This window comes from Podarcis raffonei, chromosome 13 (genome assembly GCF_027172205.1).
Source record: "Podarcis raffonei isolate rPodRaf1 chromosome 13, rPodRaf1.pri, whole genome shotgun sequence".
Taxonomy (NCBI): domain Eukaryota; kingdom Metazoa; phylum Chordata; class Lepidosauria; order Squamata; family Lacertidae; genus Podarcis; species Podarcis raffonei.
Window position 1 is genome coordinate 13,911,570 of NC_070614.1, and position 16,727 is coordinate 13,928,296.

General features: G+C 45.4%; 1 protein-coding gene across 1 annotated transcript in view; it reads right to left on the reverse strand.

The window, feature by feature from the left end:
* The window catches only part of DBF4B (DBF4 zinc finger B), a 31,316-nt gene that overhangs the window by 4,402 nt on the left and 10,187 nt on the right, over positions 1 to 16,727 (reverse strand). Inside the window, exons 3-10 of the mRNA XM_053362447.1 lie at positions 16,196 to 16,365; positions 13,111 to 13,284; positions 9,888 to 9,938; positions 6,918 to 6,987; positions 3,917 to 3,969; positions 2,779 to 2,815; positions 951 to 996; positions 283 to 390 (exon numbers count right to left, since the gene is read on the reverse strand). Of these exons, the coding sequence (XP_053218422.1) occupies positions 283 to 390; positions 951 to 996; positions 2,779 to 2,815; positions 3,917 to 3,969; positions 6,918 to 6,987; positions 9,888 to 9,938; positions 13,111 to 13,284; positions 16,196 to 16,365 (709 nt within the window). The remainder of the gene's footprint in view (positions 1 to 282; positions 391 to 950; positions 997 to 2,778; positions 2,816 to 3,916; positions 3,970 to 6,917; positions 6,988 to 9,887; positions 9,939 to 13,110; positions 13,285 to 16,195; positions 16,366 to 16,727) is intronic.

Sequence of the window (16,727 nt, forward strand, 5' to 3'; positions counted from 1 at the left end):
TTCCAGAGGTCCGTTCTTAACCTGAAACTGTTCTTAACCTGAAGCACCACTTTAGTTGATGGGGCCTCCTGCTGCCGCTGCACCACCGGAGCCCAATTTCTGTTCTTATCCTGAAGCAAAGTTCTTAACCTGAAGCACTATTTCTGGGTTAGCGGAGTGTGTAACCTGAAGCGTAAGTAACCTGAAGCGTATGTAACCTGAGGTACCACTGTATATTTATTAGCAGAGCTTCCTAAGTTTGCCATTAGCTCCCTTACCCACCCGTCCCCCACAAACACTTACTTTGAGCTGGAAGAGGTTCGTGGGGGTTGAAATGGGCTATGTCTTCTCAGCGGCCGGAAATACAGTTGGGGGAAATTCTTGAATTGTTGAAAGAATGGCCTGAGTTGCCTAGACAGAGCGAATAAATTCTCAGTAAGTACCGTATTTTTTTGCACCATAACACTCACTTTTTTCCTCCTAGAAAGTAAGGGGAAATGTCTGTGCGTGTTATGGAGGGAATGCCTACGGGTGGCATGCCTACGGATTTTCCTCCTCTAAAAACTACGTGCGTGTTATGGTCGGGTGCGTGTTATAGAGCGAAAAATACGGTACTTGGGAAATGAGCAAGAATGGCCCTTGGGAAGGCAGCATGTACAGAGATCCACCTACAGAACTTTCATAGGGGGATAGCTGGGAATCATGCCAAGATGGGAGACGTCATTGCCCACTTTATTCCCCTGGACCTCTCAATGGGTTTACCAGAGAAATCCGTACCCGTTTCCTGCATTATGTGGGAAAGTAAAAGAGTTTCTACATCAGAGGCCAGGGCAGGGGAACTGGATCTGGCTAGTGAGTCAGATCCAGAACTCCCCCATGGACTGATTCGACAGAGCCAGGTGACATCAAGCCTCCAGTCTTTGAGAAATTAATAGGCAGGGGAGAGTCCCGTGACTCTCCATGACTCTTACCTGCTCTCATCTTCAATTTTCAGGAATGGAGCTTTCAGCCTTACCACTAGGAAAGAAACAGGAGAAGAAGAAAAGCAATTGTTGGCAGCTCTCGTTATTAAAATATCAGAGGAAAGATAGATACAGCCACCACCATCCCAGACTTTGGATTAGTGGAAAGGTCACAGGAAGCTAGGTAGCCCGGACACCTCTCTTTAAAAAGCTAAGCATCAAGTCATTACAGATTTGAGGAAGTCGGGGGGAGGGAGGGAGGAGGATTGCAGTTAAGCAGCCAGCTCTGGGGGGAAACAGCTGAGCAAGCTGTTGCAGGTGACTGTTACTTAAACACTGTGCAACAAGGCGATTATTATATTAAAACAACAGCCTGCCTCATGGGCAGGCACCGTGCCAGCACCATGCCAACGCTGCATTGTTAGCAAGTGGGAGACAGTCCAGAACTGGCAGCCACAATAGCACATCTCCAGGGAACAGGAGATGTGGCTGGACCTTGTCGCCGGCACAAAGGAAGCCCATCAGCAGTTTTAAATACCAAGGGAACACTGGAGATTTCCCTGGAAGGGGGGGAAGAGGTGACAGAGAGAGCAAATAATGTACAGTGAGCTGTATATTTTTAGGACTCATTTTATACTTGTGATTGGAAGTTGTTTTAAATTGTTTTTAGTATTGTGTTTTAATTGTTGTAACCCATCCTGGGACCTTAAGAGTGAAGGGTGGATAGATAACAAACAACAACAACAACAACAACAACACCATGGCATACAAAACATATGCTAAAATGTACACAAGAAAAATAAATAAGTTAGCACAGTGGTTTTCAACCAGTGTTCCATGGCACCCTGGGGTGCCTTGAATGATGGTCAGGGGTGCTGCGAGCAACACTGGCCTCTGTCCCTCTTTCTTTCCCTCCCATCTCTGATGCCCTCTTGCATCTCTGCCTCCCAAAGGCTTGCACAGTTGTTTGTTGCAGCAAACCTGGCTACAAGCTCCGCAGGCAAATGGTGCCTCTGGGGCTGGTCAGGGGGTGCCAGTTGCCAGAAGCTTAAGCAAGCAAGCAGGCAAGGCAGCCCAGCCAGCCAGTCCCTGCTGTTGGGAATGGACAGACAAGTCCCAGGTCCCTGGGGGGCAGTGTGAGAAGGCACCTCTCTCTGGGGCAGGGCGGGCAGCTCAGAGACCAGGGGCAGCAGCAGTGACTGCCCAGAGGACTCCCAAGGAGAGGGGAGAGGAGGCTGAGGAAATGCCCCACAAGGAAGGGTGTTTGATAAAGAGTGAGAGGCTGCCAAGCTCTGCAGGGAAGAGGTGACATAACTGGGCTCCTGAGACCCACAGGGGTGCCACATAAATAATTGGTTGGTCAAGGGAGCCGCGGACTCAAAAAGGTTGAAAACTTCAGAGTTAGCACAACCCAGTGTAAGGTCCTAGCTCTTTATTATTGCTAGGCTTGGAAACATGCAACACTTGTTTGGAAAAGCAAGATGAAGTGATGGGATTTTAACTGATCTGGACAATGCTGTTTCCTACTCACAGATCTGCAACTTTTCTTCCTGTTTCTTGTCTGCAGCCAAATTTTCTCCCTCCAATTCAGAGTTCTGTTTTTTTAAGTGTTCAGAATTGGAACTGACTCAAGTCTCTTTATTTTGCATGAAGTGATTTATATACGTTTTCTTGTAGCAAACCTCTCTGGCTTTCTCTCCCCGTCTCATTTAAGCACAGAGTGTACATCACCAAACCGCAATATGAATTTAGGAGTTTATGCAAGGCGATGGGAGGCAGCAGGTGACAACACAGGGTGCCCCCTGGCCTCCAGCAACACTGAAACCTCCATGCTTACCTTCCGAAGGCTGGAACCCAGAAGCAACCAACTTCACCTAAGCCAGGGGAAATACACAGTAAGAGATGTCAGGACAATGAATGTGCAGCAAGCATTAAAAAGGCTGACAGAGGCAGGCAAAAAAAACCCCCTAAATGCACACGGCAGCAGGTCTTCAAGGTTTCTGGCAGCTGGTCCCAGCAGCATTGACCGCCAGTGCATGTAGCAGATGGTGTCCCACCCATTCTCCCAGTGCCAATGGTCAGGGAACATGCTTGTTCACATGGCAGTTTATGTAACACCAGAGCATATGAAAGTGGGTTATGCTGGTGTGCTCTAGAACTAGAAACCACAAGTCCATGGAAGAGGCGGACCTCTGTAGTCTCCCCAAACCCAGGTTCAAATTCTCAGTCTTCTACCCCACAGTTACATTGTGCTTTTGAGAACTTGTTTGCATAATATGAAATGATCTCCTAAGAATTGGCAAATGCCTGGAAAACAGCCTCAAAAGTCTTCTAGCTAAATCTCTCCTGCTCTGGGGTGCGACAAAAACCGAGTCCGTTTGTGGGAAGCCAATAGGGCCACAATCATTTCAGTCGTGTGGGCACCTAACCTTCCAGACAAATGGTGTCAATCAGCCACAGAAAGAAAGGCCATGATTTATCCTGCCCTTCTTGCTGTAGGGCAGGATTTACCACATCTTAAGCATGGCATTTCCTGGGCCTGTTACGATCCTGAGGGACGTGGGTGGTGCTGTGGGTTAAACCACAAAGCCTAGGACTTGCCAATCAGAAGGTCGGCGGTTCAAATCCCCACGACGGGGTGAGCTCCTGTTGCTCAGTCCCTGCTCCTGCCAACCTAGCAGTTCAAAAGCACGTCAAAGTGCAAGTTGACAAATAGGTACCGCTCCGGGGGTAAACGGTGTTTCCGTGCACTGCTCTGGTTTGCCATGCTTAGTCATGCTGGCCACATGACCCGGAAGCTGTACGCCGGCTCCCTCGGCCAATAAAGCGAGATGAGCGCTGCAACCCCAGAGTCGGTCACGACTGGACCTAATGGTCAGGGGTCCCTTTACCTTTTAAGCATGGTATTTCCCGGGCCTGTTACGATCCTGAAATCATAAAAGCTGCACAAAAATGTACCTCCTAACGTTACCAACCTTTGCCGTGGAAGGGTGCTTCTTAGACAACAATCGTATATAGGACAGCATTTCTGAGGAGGAAGGGCCATTAAGGAGAACAACATTGTATTCTACCCCCTAGAAAAAGATAAGAGTAGAGGAACAGGAGCACAACCTAACTCAGGCAGTATATACATTGCTGGCTTAAAACTCAGGAAGGCGTTTCTCAATTCAGATCATATCTGGGTTGGGAAAGAATGCATCAACACATTGTGTTTCAAAAGAAACAACAGGGAGCTATTGATTATAGCTAAAATCATTTGTACACTGCTTCTCAAGCCAGTGGTGGGCTAGTACTGCATGTGGAATAAATGGGAGTGTGGACACAAACTCACAGTTTCAACACTTGGATGGGGGAGAAGAGAGAGGGAGGGGAAAAGAGGCCACACCCAGTTATTAAACCAACTTTGAGCACTTGTTAAGTCACCAACTTTTCAAGCAGCTGCTGCAGCTGTGCCCTGAACAGCAGCCTGATCAGCAGACATTAGCAAGTGATCACACTTATCTTCACACCATGGAAAAAGCTAACTTTACCTACTGATTTCTGCAGATCAAGCACAGGAACAGGGTTGATCAGCTGACAATTTAAGTAAGCAGTGTCAGAAATTAACTGAAAGAGGGATTAGAATGAGGCATAAAGGAGAGGTGGGGCCCCACAATTAAGGTAATGTTTGTCTAATGTTTGCATGAACCAGCAAGCACTCAGGTTGAGGAACAAGGCTACTTTTCTCCCACCCCAGCTTTTTCAGATGCTCGCTGCTGAATCAGTACTGACACCACAAAGAACTCTGCAAAATCTCGACAGGTTTATCCTGCAGGACACCTGCTAAATATGCTTAACAATTCTGAAACTGAATGAGCAAGACAGAACATGTGCATTAAAAAAATAAAATATGCACACATTGTACAGAAGCAAAGCTTTTTGTATAGCGAATCACATAAATTACCTGGTAGCACTTGCTTATGTCGTTCCAGCCTCCCTGGTAAGGAAGAGGCTGGAACTACATCAGTCTTTTGGTCCAATTAAGGCTATGGTTGCCAATTGACAGAAAAGAGGCCCACCCCGGTGCATTTAGCAGCAGACTGACTCACAAAAATACAACTCAGCAAATGAGGCATTTCAGTGGAGAAGAATGTCTGTTGATCAATCTGCTGAGCCACGGGAGTCAGAGCTAGTAAGACTGTCAGCAATCCTAATCAAGACCCATGCAGAAGAGAGCAAGGGAAAATCTCCCCGGCAACCACCCCATACCAATGAAAAGCTCTTCCATCCATTGCTCTGGCCTGCCACCTTCCGGCAAGGAAAAAGCATTGCGCTATTTCATGCAGAAAAGAGGTTTGCCTCTATAATGCGGTGTTATCGATTGAAATCAAGGTGATTTAAATCACTCTGGGAAAAAGACCAATTTAAGTCATTGATTTACATCAGGTTTCCCATTTTGAAATCCATCATTTTCTGAGCAAGCATGCACTCCTAACTAGTTGCTCTAATAACTGGAGCATATTGGTCTGCATCTAAATAGAGCCTATATGTAGCACAGGAAAATGCCTTATATTGGCCCACCTAGCCAAGTAGTTTACTCTGGCTGGCAGTAGCTTTACGGGGTCCAACACAGAGAACTTGCCCATCACCAGATCCCTGATCCTTTAAACCAGAGGTTGAACCTGGAATCTTCTGTGTGCTAAGCACACTTTCTGCCAGAGCTAAAATCCCTACCCTAAACCTCAAAGTAAGTTGAAAGCAGAATTCAAATCCTTTGGCGTTGCAACCCATATTTTAGGATAAAATAGGTTTAGATAGGTAAAGGACCCCTGACCATTAGGTCCAGTCGTGGACGACTCTGGGGTTGCGGTGCTCATCTCGCTTTACTGGCTGAGGGAGCCGGCGTACAGCTTCCGGGTCATGCAGCCAGCATGACTAAGCCGCTTCTGGCGAACCAGAGCAGTGCACGGAAACGCCGTTTACCTTCCCGCCGGAGCAGTACCTATTTATCTACTTGCACTTTTGACGTGCTTTCAAACTGCTAGGTTGGCAGGAACAGAGACCGAGCAACGGGAGCTCACCCCATCGCGGGGATTCAAACCACCAGCCTTCTGATCAGCAAGTCCAAGGCTCTGTGGTTTAACCCACAGCGCCACCTGCGTCCCTTTTAGGTTTAGATCTATTGAGATAAAATATAAATACAAGTTTTCATGAAGATTAAAAAAAGGTTTGCTGATTCATGCAAAAAACAGAATCGAAAGGATTTATGCCTGAATGTATGCAAAATGGACACAGACTAAAATAGACACATCTATTCCTAGCTCTGTCTCTCATCATTTTATACCCTCCATGCACTCCAGAATCTGCCCCATGTTCTCTTATTTACCTATTATACAGGATGATGTCTAGTACTGAGCTGTGAGATCCAGGTTTGTATCCCTGCTCAATTACAAAGCTCACTTGGTACCTTCAGACAAGCACCTTCTTTAGCCCAACTTGCCTCCCAGACTGTTACAAAGGTACAAAGGCAGCATCAGACAACCCACCCTAAGCCTCTATAGCAGGACAGGAAATTTTATATTAAGATTTAACAGGACCTTGGGGTGGGAGAAACTTTCAAGTTGCTTGGAAGAAAGAAGCACACAAATTGTGTATTCCAACCATACAGGATCCTTTTAGGGAATCCCGGGAACTCTTAATTTTTTAATTTTTATTTTTGTGGGGGCGGTAGCAAGATTTCTGCTAGGTTGGGTACATACGCAGGGGGAAAACCATCCCCTTTAATTCAAGATGCAAAAAGAAACCCACAAAATGTCAGCTCACAGAAGTTGCCTCTCTTAGGTAGGGAGCCCTGGTGGAAATCAAGGAGCCACGCTGGTAAAATATTTGGGAGAGTTCTTCCTTCACTGTCAGACTAGGTGCTTCTTTTGCAAGACATGATTTATCTTTGCAAAGCCATCTGAATGGACATCCCACTCCAGATTAGAAAAAGGATACCATCTATGTGTATAATCTGTACCCCCCAGGATCGCGAAGTGGCAAGGATGCTGTTGCCACAGGTGCTATCCTGAAAGAAAGAAAGAAAGAAAGAAAGAAAAGCAGAGAATGTATATGGCAATTACTAATCAGAGCGCCTATAACAAATCAGGTGGGGCAGAGAGAATACTTTTCACGAAACAGGTGTAGGACCAAGGTAACTCACCGACTCAAAGGTTGTCTTGCCAGTTCTTTGCTGTCTCAGGAAGGCCAACCCCCAGCTTTCTCATGGAGCAACAGACTACCACTAATAGTTTGTCTGGCATACAAGCGCATACCACCTATATTATCTTTGACAATAACCCTGAGAGCTTTCTGTCTCCCCTGCAGCACATGAAACTTACCTGCCTGGTGGGCATATTTCTGTAGTATGTCTGCTCTCTGGATTGCATGGGGGAGACCTAGATTATTAATGTATCTATTTGTTTTGTCTGTCACCCGACACAAGGCAACTTACCATCACATTTGAAAACGTACAAAATCGTTTAAAACAACCACAATTAACACCTAAACACTCTAATAAATATATGATAGAGAGGAAACGTCTGTTTCCAAGTGGGAGGGGGTATTATTAGCAACCCAACCCAACACTAGCCTTGACTCACCTGGGTGAATTTTAATTGAAAGCCAGGATGAAAATTAAAGCCTGAACCTGGCACCCAAAAGATGTCAGTGTTGGTGCCAACTGAGTCTAATTTTGAGAGCATTTCACAGGTGAGGGGTGGGGGGAAACCAAAAAAAGTCCCCCTCTTTATTGTCATCTTCCAAGCCTCTCTCATAAGAGGCACAAGGAAAATGGCCTCAGATGACCCTAGTAAGGTCCTGGTATAATCTTGCCAGGAGAAGCAGTCAATCAGGTATTGTGGTTCTGGGCTGTATAAATCTTTATAGGTTAAAAGTAGCACCTTGAATTGGTCCCCAAAACCTATAGATAGGAAGCGCAGTTGTGCCAATACAGTGGTACCTCGGGTTAAGAATTTAATTCGTTCTGGAGGTCTGTTCTTAACCTGAAACTGTTCTTAACCTGAAGCACCACTTTAGTTAATGGGGCCTCCCTGCTGCCGCCGTGCCATCATAGGACAATTTCTGTTCTCTTCCTGAAGCAAAGTTCTTAACCACTGTACTAGTGTTAGTCCCATGGGTAATCTGGTGGCTGCATCAACACCAGCTAGCCCTATGTCCATCGCAGTAATCCAATCAAGAGGATACTGGGAAATAGATCACCACAGCCAGGCCATCCCTTCCCAGATATGGGTACAGCTGGACCACCAACCAAAGCTGGGGGAAGACACTCTGTGCCAGTGATGCCCCCTGTGTCTATTACATTAACCTGTCTCAGTCGGGGTTAAAGCTCAGTTCTGAAACAGAGGGAGTACAACCCTGTTGCTTTTGCTTGATCTCTCAGGGGCTTTTGATACCATTGGCCACGGTGTCCTGAAAGACTGCCTGCCCCTGTGCAGTCCTATAAGACCACTTAGATCTGGGGAAATTCCACTCATGGGACTGCACCCTAAAGAACATTATTGTATTTTTGTTCTAATGGATATTGTTTTTATATTGCACATAGATTAGAGATTTTTTTACATCTGAATCAGGAGACGCAGTGACTGTTCTGAACCGGTGCCTGGATGTAATGGAGAGCTGGATGAGGGCCAGAAAACTAAGACTGAATTCTGGTAAGGAGGCGACTTTGCGAGGAAGTGATTCCCAGGCACAACAGATTACCAGTTCTGTACAGGATTGCACTCCCTCTGGAAGAACAGGTACAGTGGTACCTCGGGTTAAGTACTTAATTTGTTCCAGAGGTCTGTTCTTAACCTGAAATTGTTCTTAACCTGAAGCACCACTTTAGCTAATGGGGCCTCCCACTGCCACTGCGCGATTTCTGTTCTCATCCTGAAGCAAAGTTCTTAACCCGAGGCACTATTTCTGGGTTAGTGGAGTCTGTAACCTGAAGCGTATGTAACCTGAAGCGTATGTAACCCGAGGTACCACTGTATGTGCTTTTGGGGTGCTTCCAGAACTATTTTTGTCACTGGAAGGCTAGGCAGTCTTCCTGGTGAGGAGCACCTATTACCTTAGGTTGGTACGTCAGTTACAACCTTAACTGAACAAGGAGAGCTTGGCCACTGTGATTCATGCATTGGTAACCTCACAACTGGACTATAGTGAGGCATGCATTGAGACTGGACTAGATGGTACAGAATGTTGCAGCAAGGGTGCTAACTAGAGCACCTGTAAGGAGGGAGCTACAGCAGTGGCTGATTAGCTACCAAGCCATGTTCAAGGTCACATAAAAGCCCCAATGATCTTGGGACCAGGTTACCTGAAAGACCATCTACCCCTGTACAGACCTGTTAAGATCGTTTGGATCATCTGGGGAAATTTTACTTGAGGCCCTGCACCCATCACCTAAAACTGGGCATTAGCTGCTGCTGCTGCTGCCCCCATCCTTTGGAATATCGTTCCCTCTCTACATCATCCATAAGTTGCTTCAAAAGACCTATTTTTGCCCAGGTTCTCTATGACTCATAAAAAAAAGAATTCTGTTTTTTTATGATACTGTTTTATGTAAGAGATTTTAAATATTAAGCAGTTTTTAAAATGCTTATAAATAAATGAATAAAGCAACAGAAGCGGACCCTAGAGAATCCTCAATGCCACAAACCTGATCCTTCCGGGGTGGTGCAGCCTCATTTAGAACAGGCTGAACTCCACTCATCTGGTCAGAGGAATCACCCACTAACTAACAGCATCTCTGTCTTGTCTGGGCTGAGCTTCAGCTCACCGAATTATTGTTCAGGTTAAACGTTAAGCAGGGGCTTGAGCTAGGTTACCTATTGGTTGCATTTCAACTCTGCTGTTTCATCCACAACTGTGACCCATCACCCCACCCCAAGAATGAACAAAGTGATTGGTAGGGTTGCTCACCTGACCCCTGATGGCTTTATGCAAGAGCTTTTTCCCACGACTGATCAGGTTCTGCATAAAGAGTTGGGGAGGGTGTGGGGAAGAATGGGGAGGGAAAAGAATTGGGACAAAGGAAACAGCAGGTTAAAACAAATGGAGAAATCAGATTTCACTGGTCTTGGCAATGGGCTTTATCGGTTTCTATTCATCACTTCTTCATAAGCATTAGGCATTAGCATTAGGCTTATTTGTGCGCTCTTAGTCCAGTTTAACAGTGGGACGCAGGTGGTGCTGTGGGTTAAACCACGGAGCCTAGGACTTGCCGATCAGAAGGTCGGTGGTTCAAATCCCCGCGACAGGGTGAGCTCCTGTTGCTCAGTCCCAGCTCCTGCCAACCTAGCAGTTCAAAAGCACGCCAGTGCAAGTAGATAAATAGGTACCGCTCCGGCGGGAAGGTAAACGGCGTTTCTGTGCGCTGCTCTGGTTCTCCAGAAGCGGCTTAGTCATGCTGGTCACATGACCCAGAAGCTGTACGCCGGCTCCCTCGGCCAATAAAGCGAGATGAGCGCCGCAACCCCAGAGTCGGCCACGATTGGACCTAATGGTCAGGGGTCCCTTTACCTTTTTAGTTCAGTTTAACGGGTTTTGGGGCATCACAGCTGGACTTCTTAAAATCAGAAGTGGGAAGGGACGGTTGGACAGATACATACATACATACATACATACATACATACATACATACGGGGAGCAGGAGCAGCTATGGCCAGGGATGAAAAAACAAAAACAAAACTTATGTCAAGGTCAGCAAATGGAATGCCCATCCAGATCTCCCCTTCTTAGAAAAGATGTAAGTGACAGTAAGCACTCTAAAACCTGGTTTGGTTGAAGTGAGATTTTTTAAAATGGTAAAATGGGGCGTGGCTGTCTGATGCTTGAAACCCTGTCCCACCAGAAGGGTGTTTTGCATCCAAGGCAACAGAAGACCAACTTTTTTTAAATAAAAAAAAATGCTTTTTTTAAAACCAGGTGCCGCCATTCTTCCCAGCTAGCCCAAACACTGGAAGAAAATGTTTATCTGTCTGATAAAACCTCTGCAGCTTATTAGGACTAAAGAGGCTCGTGCACATTTTTCTTCTTTTTAGCCTAAACAATAAAGTTGGGGGAGGGCAGCAACCTCTGCACTGCTAAGTAAAACTGCTTTTGGGCAGTGGAGAGAGATAAAAAGGCTGAGCTAGACATGACAACTGTGTAAATTGGAACTAGCATGCACTTCGCTGTTTTTGCCATATAGCCTAAATAACATCAGGTCTGCAAAAAAAAAAAATCAAGAAAAAAAATTCCCCATTGGCGACAGTGATGGGTGATAAACATGGGCTTCCGTCCTGATATACCGTGTTTTTCGCCCTATAGGGCGCACCGGCCCATAGGGCGCACTTATTTGGGGGGGGAATAAATAAAGAAAAAAATTTTCCCCCCCTGAGCCCCAAAGAGCAAAGAAACCATGACAGTGAGCGGGATGGATCCCGCTAGCTGTCCTGGTTTCGTTTTTAGCCTTGGGGCTGGGGGTCCGGGAGCGCAACCTCGCCATCGCTCCCAGAGCTTGGGGGCTCAGGCTTCCCCCGACCCCAGCTCCCAGAACGGGTCCGCAAGCGATGGCGAGGTTGCGCAACCTCGCCATCGCTCCCGGAGCTTGCTTGCGGGGCTGGGGGTGGGGGAAGCCCGAGCTTCCCCCGTCCCCAGCCCCAAGAACAGGCTGTTGCCCGCAAGACTTGCAAGCCCAGCAGGCACTCTCGCCGGGCTCCCAAGGCTTGCGGATAGCTTCCTGAAGCCTGGAGAGCGAGAGGGGTCGGTGCGAGAGGGGTCGGTGCGCACCGACGCCTCTCGCTCTCCAGGCTTCAGCGAAAGCCTGCATTCGCCCCATAGGACGCACACACATTTCCCCTTCATTTTTGGAGGGGAAAAAGTGTGTCCTATAGGGCGAAAAATACGGTAAAAAAAAGTAGGGGGGATTTTTGCTGGTACCATGACAGAAGGGAAAGGGCTTAACTCTACTTCTGGGTCATTGCCGGCCTATCTGCGGTTGTTTACAGAAAAGGAAAAGGTACTGGGAAACATGGAACAAGTGAAGTTTTTTGTGTTTTTTTAAATGAACCAATCCATTTTTAAAAAATGTCACTTGAAAACATGCTTCGAAGCCCAGAGGTTTTCTTTAAGAATTCAGAGCAAACAGAAAAAAAGGTTGCATTGGCAAGGTTGATATTTAAGTAGCCTAGTAATTCTCATACTGAGTGCAGGGGCTGCTAGCATGCCACAAAAAGGAAGTTAATTTTTAGGGCAGTATTCAATACACTTGTCCCATCAGCACAAGGACTTTCGTCCAGGCAATGGGATTTCCCCTCCCTCTCTTCCTGTGCACCACTGTGGTGTACAGTCATACCTTGTAAGTTGAATGGAATCTGTTCCGGAAGTCCATTCAACTTCCCAAACATTCAAAAACCAAATCACGGCTTCTGATTGGCTGCAGGAAGTTCGGGTTCCAAAAGAACATTCGCAAACCGGAACAATCACTTCTGGGTTTGCGGCGTTCGGGAGCCAAAATGTCCGAGTTCCAGGGCGTTTGGGATCCAAGGTATGACTGTAATTGCTAGAGTGTTGAACTTGGACATTGAAGATCAGGGTTCTTAGCCCCACTCAGCCACGGACCAGTCACACTTAGCCTAACCTACCGTATTTTTCGCTCTATAAGACGCACTTTTCCCCTCCTAAAAAGTAAGGGGAAATGTGTGTGCGTCTTATGGAGAGAATGCAGGCTGCGCAGCTATCGCTGAAGCCAGAAGAGCAAGAGGGATCGGTGTGGCTTCAGGGATAGCCACGCAAAGCCTCTTTGCGTTGCTTTCTTGTTTCTTGTTTTCCTCCTCTAAAAACTAGGTGCATCTTATGGTCGGGTGTGTCTTATGGCGCGAAAAATACGGTACTTCACAGCGTTGTTGTGAAGATAATATGGGGAAAGGGGAAGAGGTCTGTATGCCAACTCTGAGTTCCTTGAAGAAAAAATGAGATATAGATACAATAACAAACAAACTTGTTCTGGGTTTTCCCCCAGCGCTCCAGATTTGAGGAGAGCACTGGTGGGGGGTGGGGGGGAGTTCTATTGTGAAAAAATACATAAAACTCCTAGTCCCCCAACCCACCCCGCCTAGTCCCAAAGTCCTAGTCCCCCAGCCCACCCCACCGCATCTCTTACAGTGTCTATTGGCTTGTGCGAGGGACCCCTTTGGAGCTCTGCAGAAGGCCGGGATACAGTTTGAGCATCCTTCAACGCAGAACTACTTTGCTTTTCCATCCACCTCTCCCGCCTGGCCTCTTGGCTACTGGAGACAACGCAAGTCACTTCTTTGCTCAGAAAACTTTCAACAACCTGGAGCCAGAAACAAACAGGAAGACAGTTTCACAGCTGATCATTAATCTTGACTGATTAATGGTGGACATTTCTCGCTTGGAATGAATCACGACAGCTGCACACACACACCATACATTCAAAGCACTTTCCCCAGAAGAATCCTGAAAATGGTGGATTGTTAAGGGTGATGAAATTTGTAGCTCCATGAGGAGTAACTACAATTCCCAGGATTCTTTTAGGGGAAGCCTATGGTGTGTGTGTGCTGCCAATCCTGCTAACAAACAATCCTAAATTGGGGAGGTTGACGGAAGACCAACAGTATGAAGGCTACATACACATTATACCTTTAAAGCATGTTTTCCCCTGCAAAGAATTCCGGGCACTGTAGTTTGTTAAGGGTTGCTGGAACTGGAACTCTGTGAAGGGCGAACTATAGCACCCAGAATTATATGAGGAAAATAAGGTGCTTCAAACGTGCTTTAAAGGTACATCATGTGTATGCAGATGAAATTATCTGAGCCTGTCTTGTTCACACACATCATGCAATATCCTTTTTTTAAAATAAATATTTATTGAAATTTTCAAAAAATAAAGAAAAAACAAAAAAACAATTAAAAACACATAAAATTTACATTCCTTACTATCAATAACCAATTTCCTTGACTTCCCCACACCTCCCCTTCTTGTATTCCAGTTCCAATTTTTAGCTCAGCAAGTTCTTGTCCCCAAACTTTACCTTATTTTCTTTAATTCATTTTAGTTAACCAATTTTAACTTATAAACCTCAGTCTTTATACATCAATACTTATTCTTAAAAATCTTTTTCTAAGGTCGACCCCAATTCCCTTCCACGAATTCCCCATTTTTATATTAGTAGCAAAACAAAATTAAAAGAAACAGAGTATAATTGTACACCCTTTGGATTCCCAAAGCCCCACCCCCCCTTTCCCGGTTTCGAACCCCAACAAAAGTCCATCAGTCTATCTGCTGTCAGCCTGGCGACCTCACGTCCGAGGCTCTTAATTCTCTCTCAATTCCTCTCTGCCGGTTTTTTTGATAGTCCTTTATATTGAACACCAAATCTCGAAGAAGCTCTGTCCCAATAAGGTCCATGTTTCTTCCAGCCAGGCCTCCATATTTAAAAGTGGAGCCACATCATGCAATATTCACACAATGCCAAGTGGATTCCCTCAGCAAGCTATAATCAGTGCAACCAACCAATGCTTCCAGTTCATTTTTTTTTTAATCTGACTGGTAATTTGGAACAGTTGACAATTTTGTGGAAATGTCTTTCCTGTTCTGCTTCCAAAACTGCAGCCCCTTAAAGAAAAGACAACAGAATGCAAGGAAAAACTTGGTATGTCCCAGTTTCCCCTGCGGTTAAGTTGCAAGAGAGTGGCCAATAGAAATGAGCTTTGAAAAGACCATCCACGTCTCTTGACTGAGCCAATAGTAAGCGTTTAAACTGATGACTGAAATGCACTGAATACCGCCCCACCTACCCATTTCTGATCTAACTGTGCTACAGTGCTGAACTGGCACAAAGAAAAATGTTGGGACTCCTGCCTGTGTGGAAGCCGCACCTGCTTCCCTGGAGACATTGCACTTCCTGGTGCAATGGGCAAACTCTGTCCACTCACAGATGAGGGACACTCATTCTGCATATGCTCAGAGGCATTCTAGATTGAGTCCTCCCTGTCAAATTGGTTCTAGTTACAGGCTTACAATTTGGACAAAAAAAAATTGGCTTCCAGGTGGAAAAATCAAAATTGGAAACAGAACTGTTAGATCCCAAAACAAAGATACTTTCAAGAATGTATAACTTGCTGTTGAAATGGAATACTCAGGATGAAACGGTTAAATCTGCTATGATTAAATGGGCACAAGATGTTGGACATAACATTATGTTTGCTGACTGGGAACAGTTGTGGACCACAGGTATGAAATTTACGGCATGTAATGCCTTAAGAGAGAATATTATGAAAATGATATACAGGTGGTACATGACACCAGTCAAGCTTGCAAAAATCTATCATTTGCCCGATAATAAATGTTGGAAATGCAAAGAAAATGAAGGTACATTCTTTCACCTTTGGTGGACGTGCCCAAGGATAAAGGCTTTCTGGGAGATAATATATAACGAAATGAAAAAGGTATTTAAATATACCTTCTTGAAGAAAGCAGAGGCCTTTCTCCTGGGCATGGTCGGCCAATTGGTGTCAAAGAAGGATAGAACTTTCTTTATGTACACTACAACAGCAGCAAGAATACTCATCGCAAGGTATTGGAAGACACAAGATTTACCCACCCTGGAAGAATGGCAGATGAAAGTGATGGACTATATGGAACTGGCGGAAATGACTGGCAGAATCCGAGACCAGGGAGAAGAGTCGGTGGAAGAAGATTGGAAGAAATTTAAAGACTATTTGCAGAAACATTGTAAAATTAATGAATGTTAAAATGATGTTGGATTGAAATCAAGCGGCCTTAGCAACAAGGTTAATAAGAATATGTAAAAATGGATTGATAACGGATGAAAATATAAAGTTATAATATGTTGAGATATAGAGTTAAGATAAAAGAAAGAGGGTAAGGATTTGCTGAATTAATCATGTGAACGGGAATACAAAAAAGGGAGGTGTGAGGAGGTCAGGGAAATAAGCAAACGAAATTTAAGATATGAAAAAATTGATTTGTTTTTAATTATTTTTTATCTACTTTCTGTATTTTTTATCTTTTTTTCTATGTATTTTTTCTTTTTTTTCTTTCTTTTTATTTTGTAATTTTCTTCTTTTTGTAAAACTTCAATAAATATCTTTTTTTAAAAAAAAAAACACAAATTGGTTCTAGTTACAATTATGCCTGACTGAACTGTAACATTGGCTTTCCTGACGGAGACCAGTAAGAAAAACAACCCCACTGTACTCACCCCACCCAGTTGCTTCACACTCTCTGCCAGAAACTCCAGATTCTTGCCCCTGGGGAGGTCCAGGTAGAAAGATTTCCCAACCAAAGGACGGCTTCTGGCTGAACGGGCAGCCTCCTCTCGTTTCCTTGTCGCTTTCAACCGGCTCTTCTGGGCGCGGCCATCTAGACTGGCTGCAAAGTAATGAGGGATGTTGTCCAATCACATTGCTTTCTTCGCTGTTTTCCTCTGCCAGGTATTTCTGTTTGCCACACCAAGAGCTAGTGTGGTGTAGCGGTTACAGCAGGGATAGTCAACACGGTGCCCTCCAGTTCTTGCACACTACGATACCCATCTCCCCTGACCATTAGCAATGCTGCCTGGGGCTGATGGGAGTTGTAGTCAACAACATCTGGAAGGCACCACAGTGGTTACCCCAGGAGAGCTGGGTTCAAATCTCCACTCAGCCAAGAAGCTTACTTGGTGACCTTGAGCTAGTTACTGTCTCTCTGTCTAACCGACCTCACAGGATTGCTGTGAGGATAAAATGGTATAC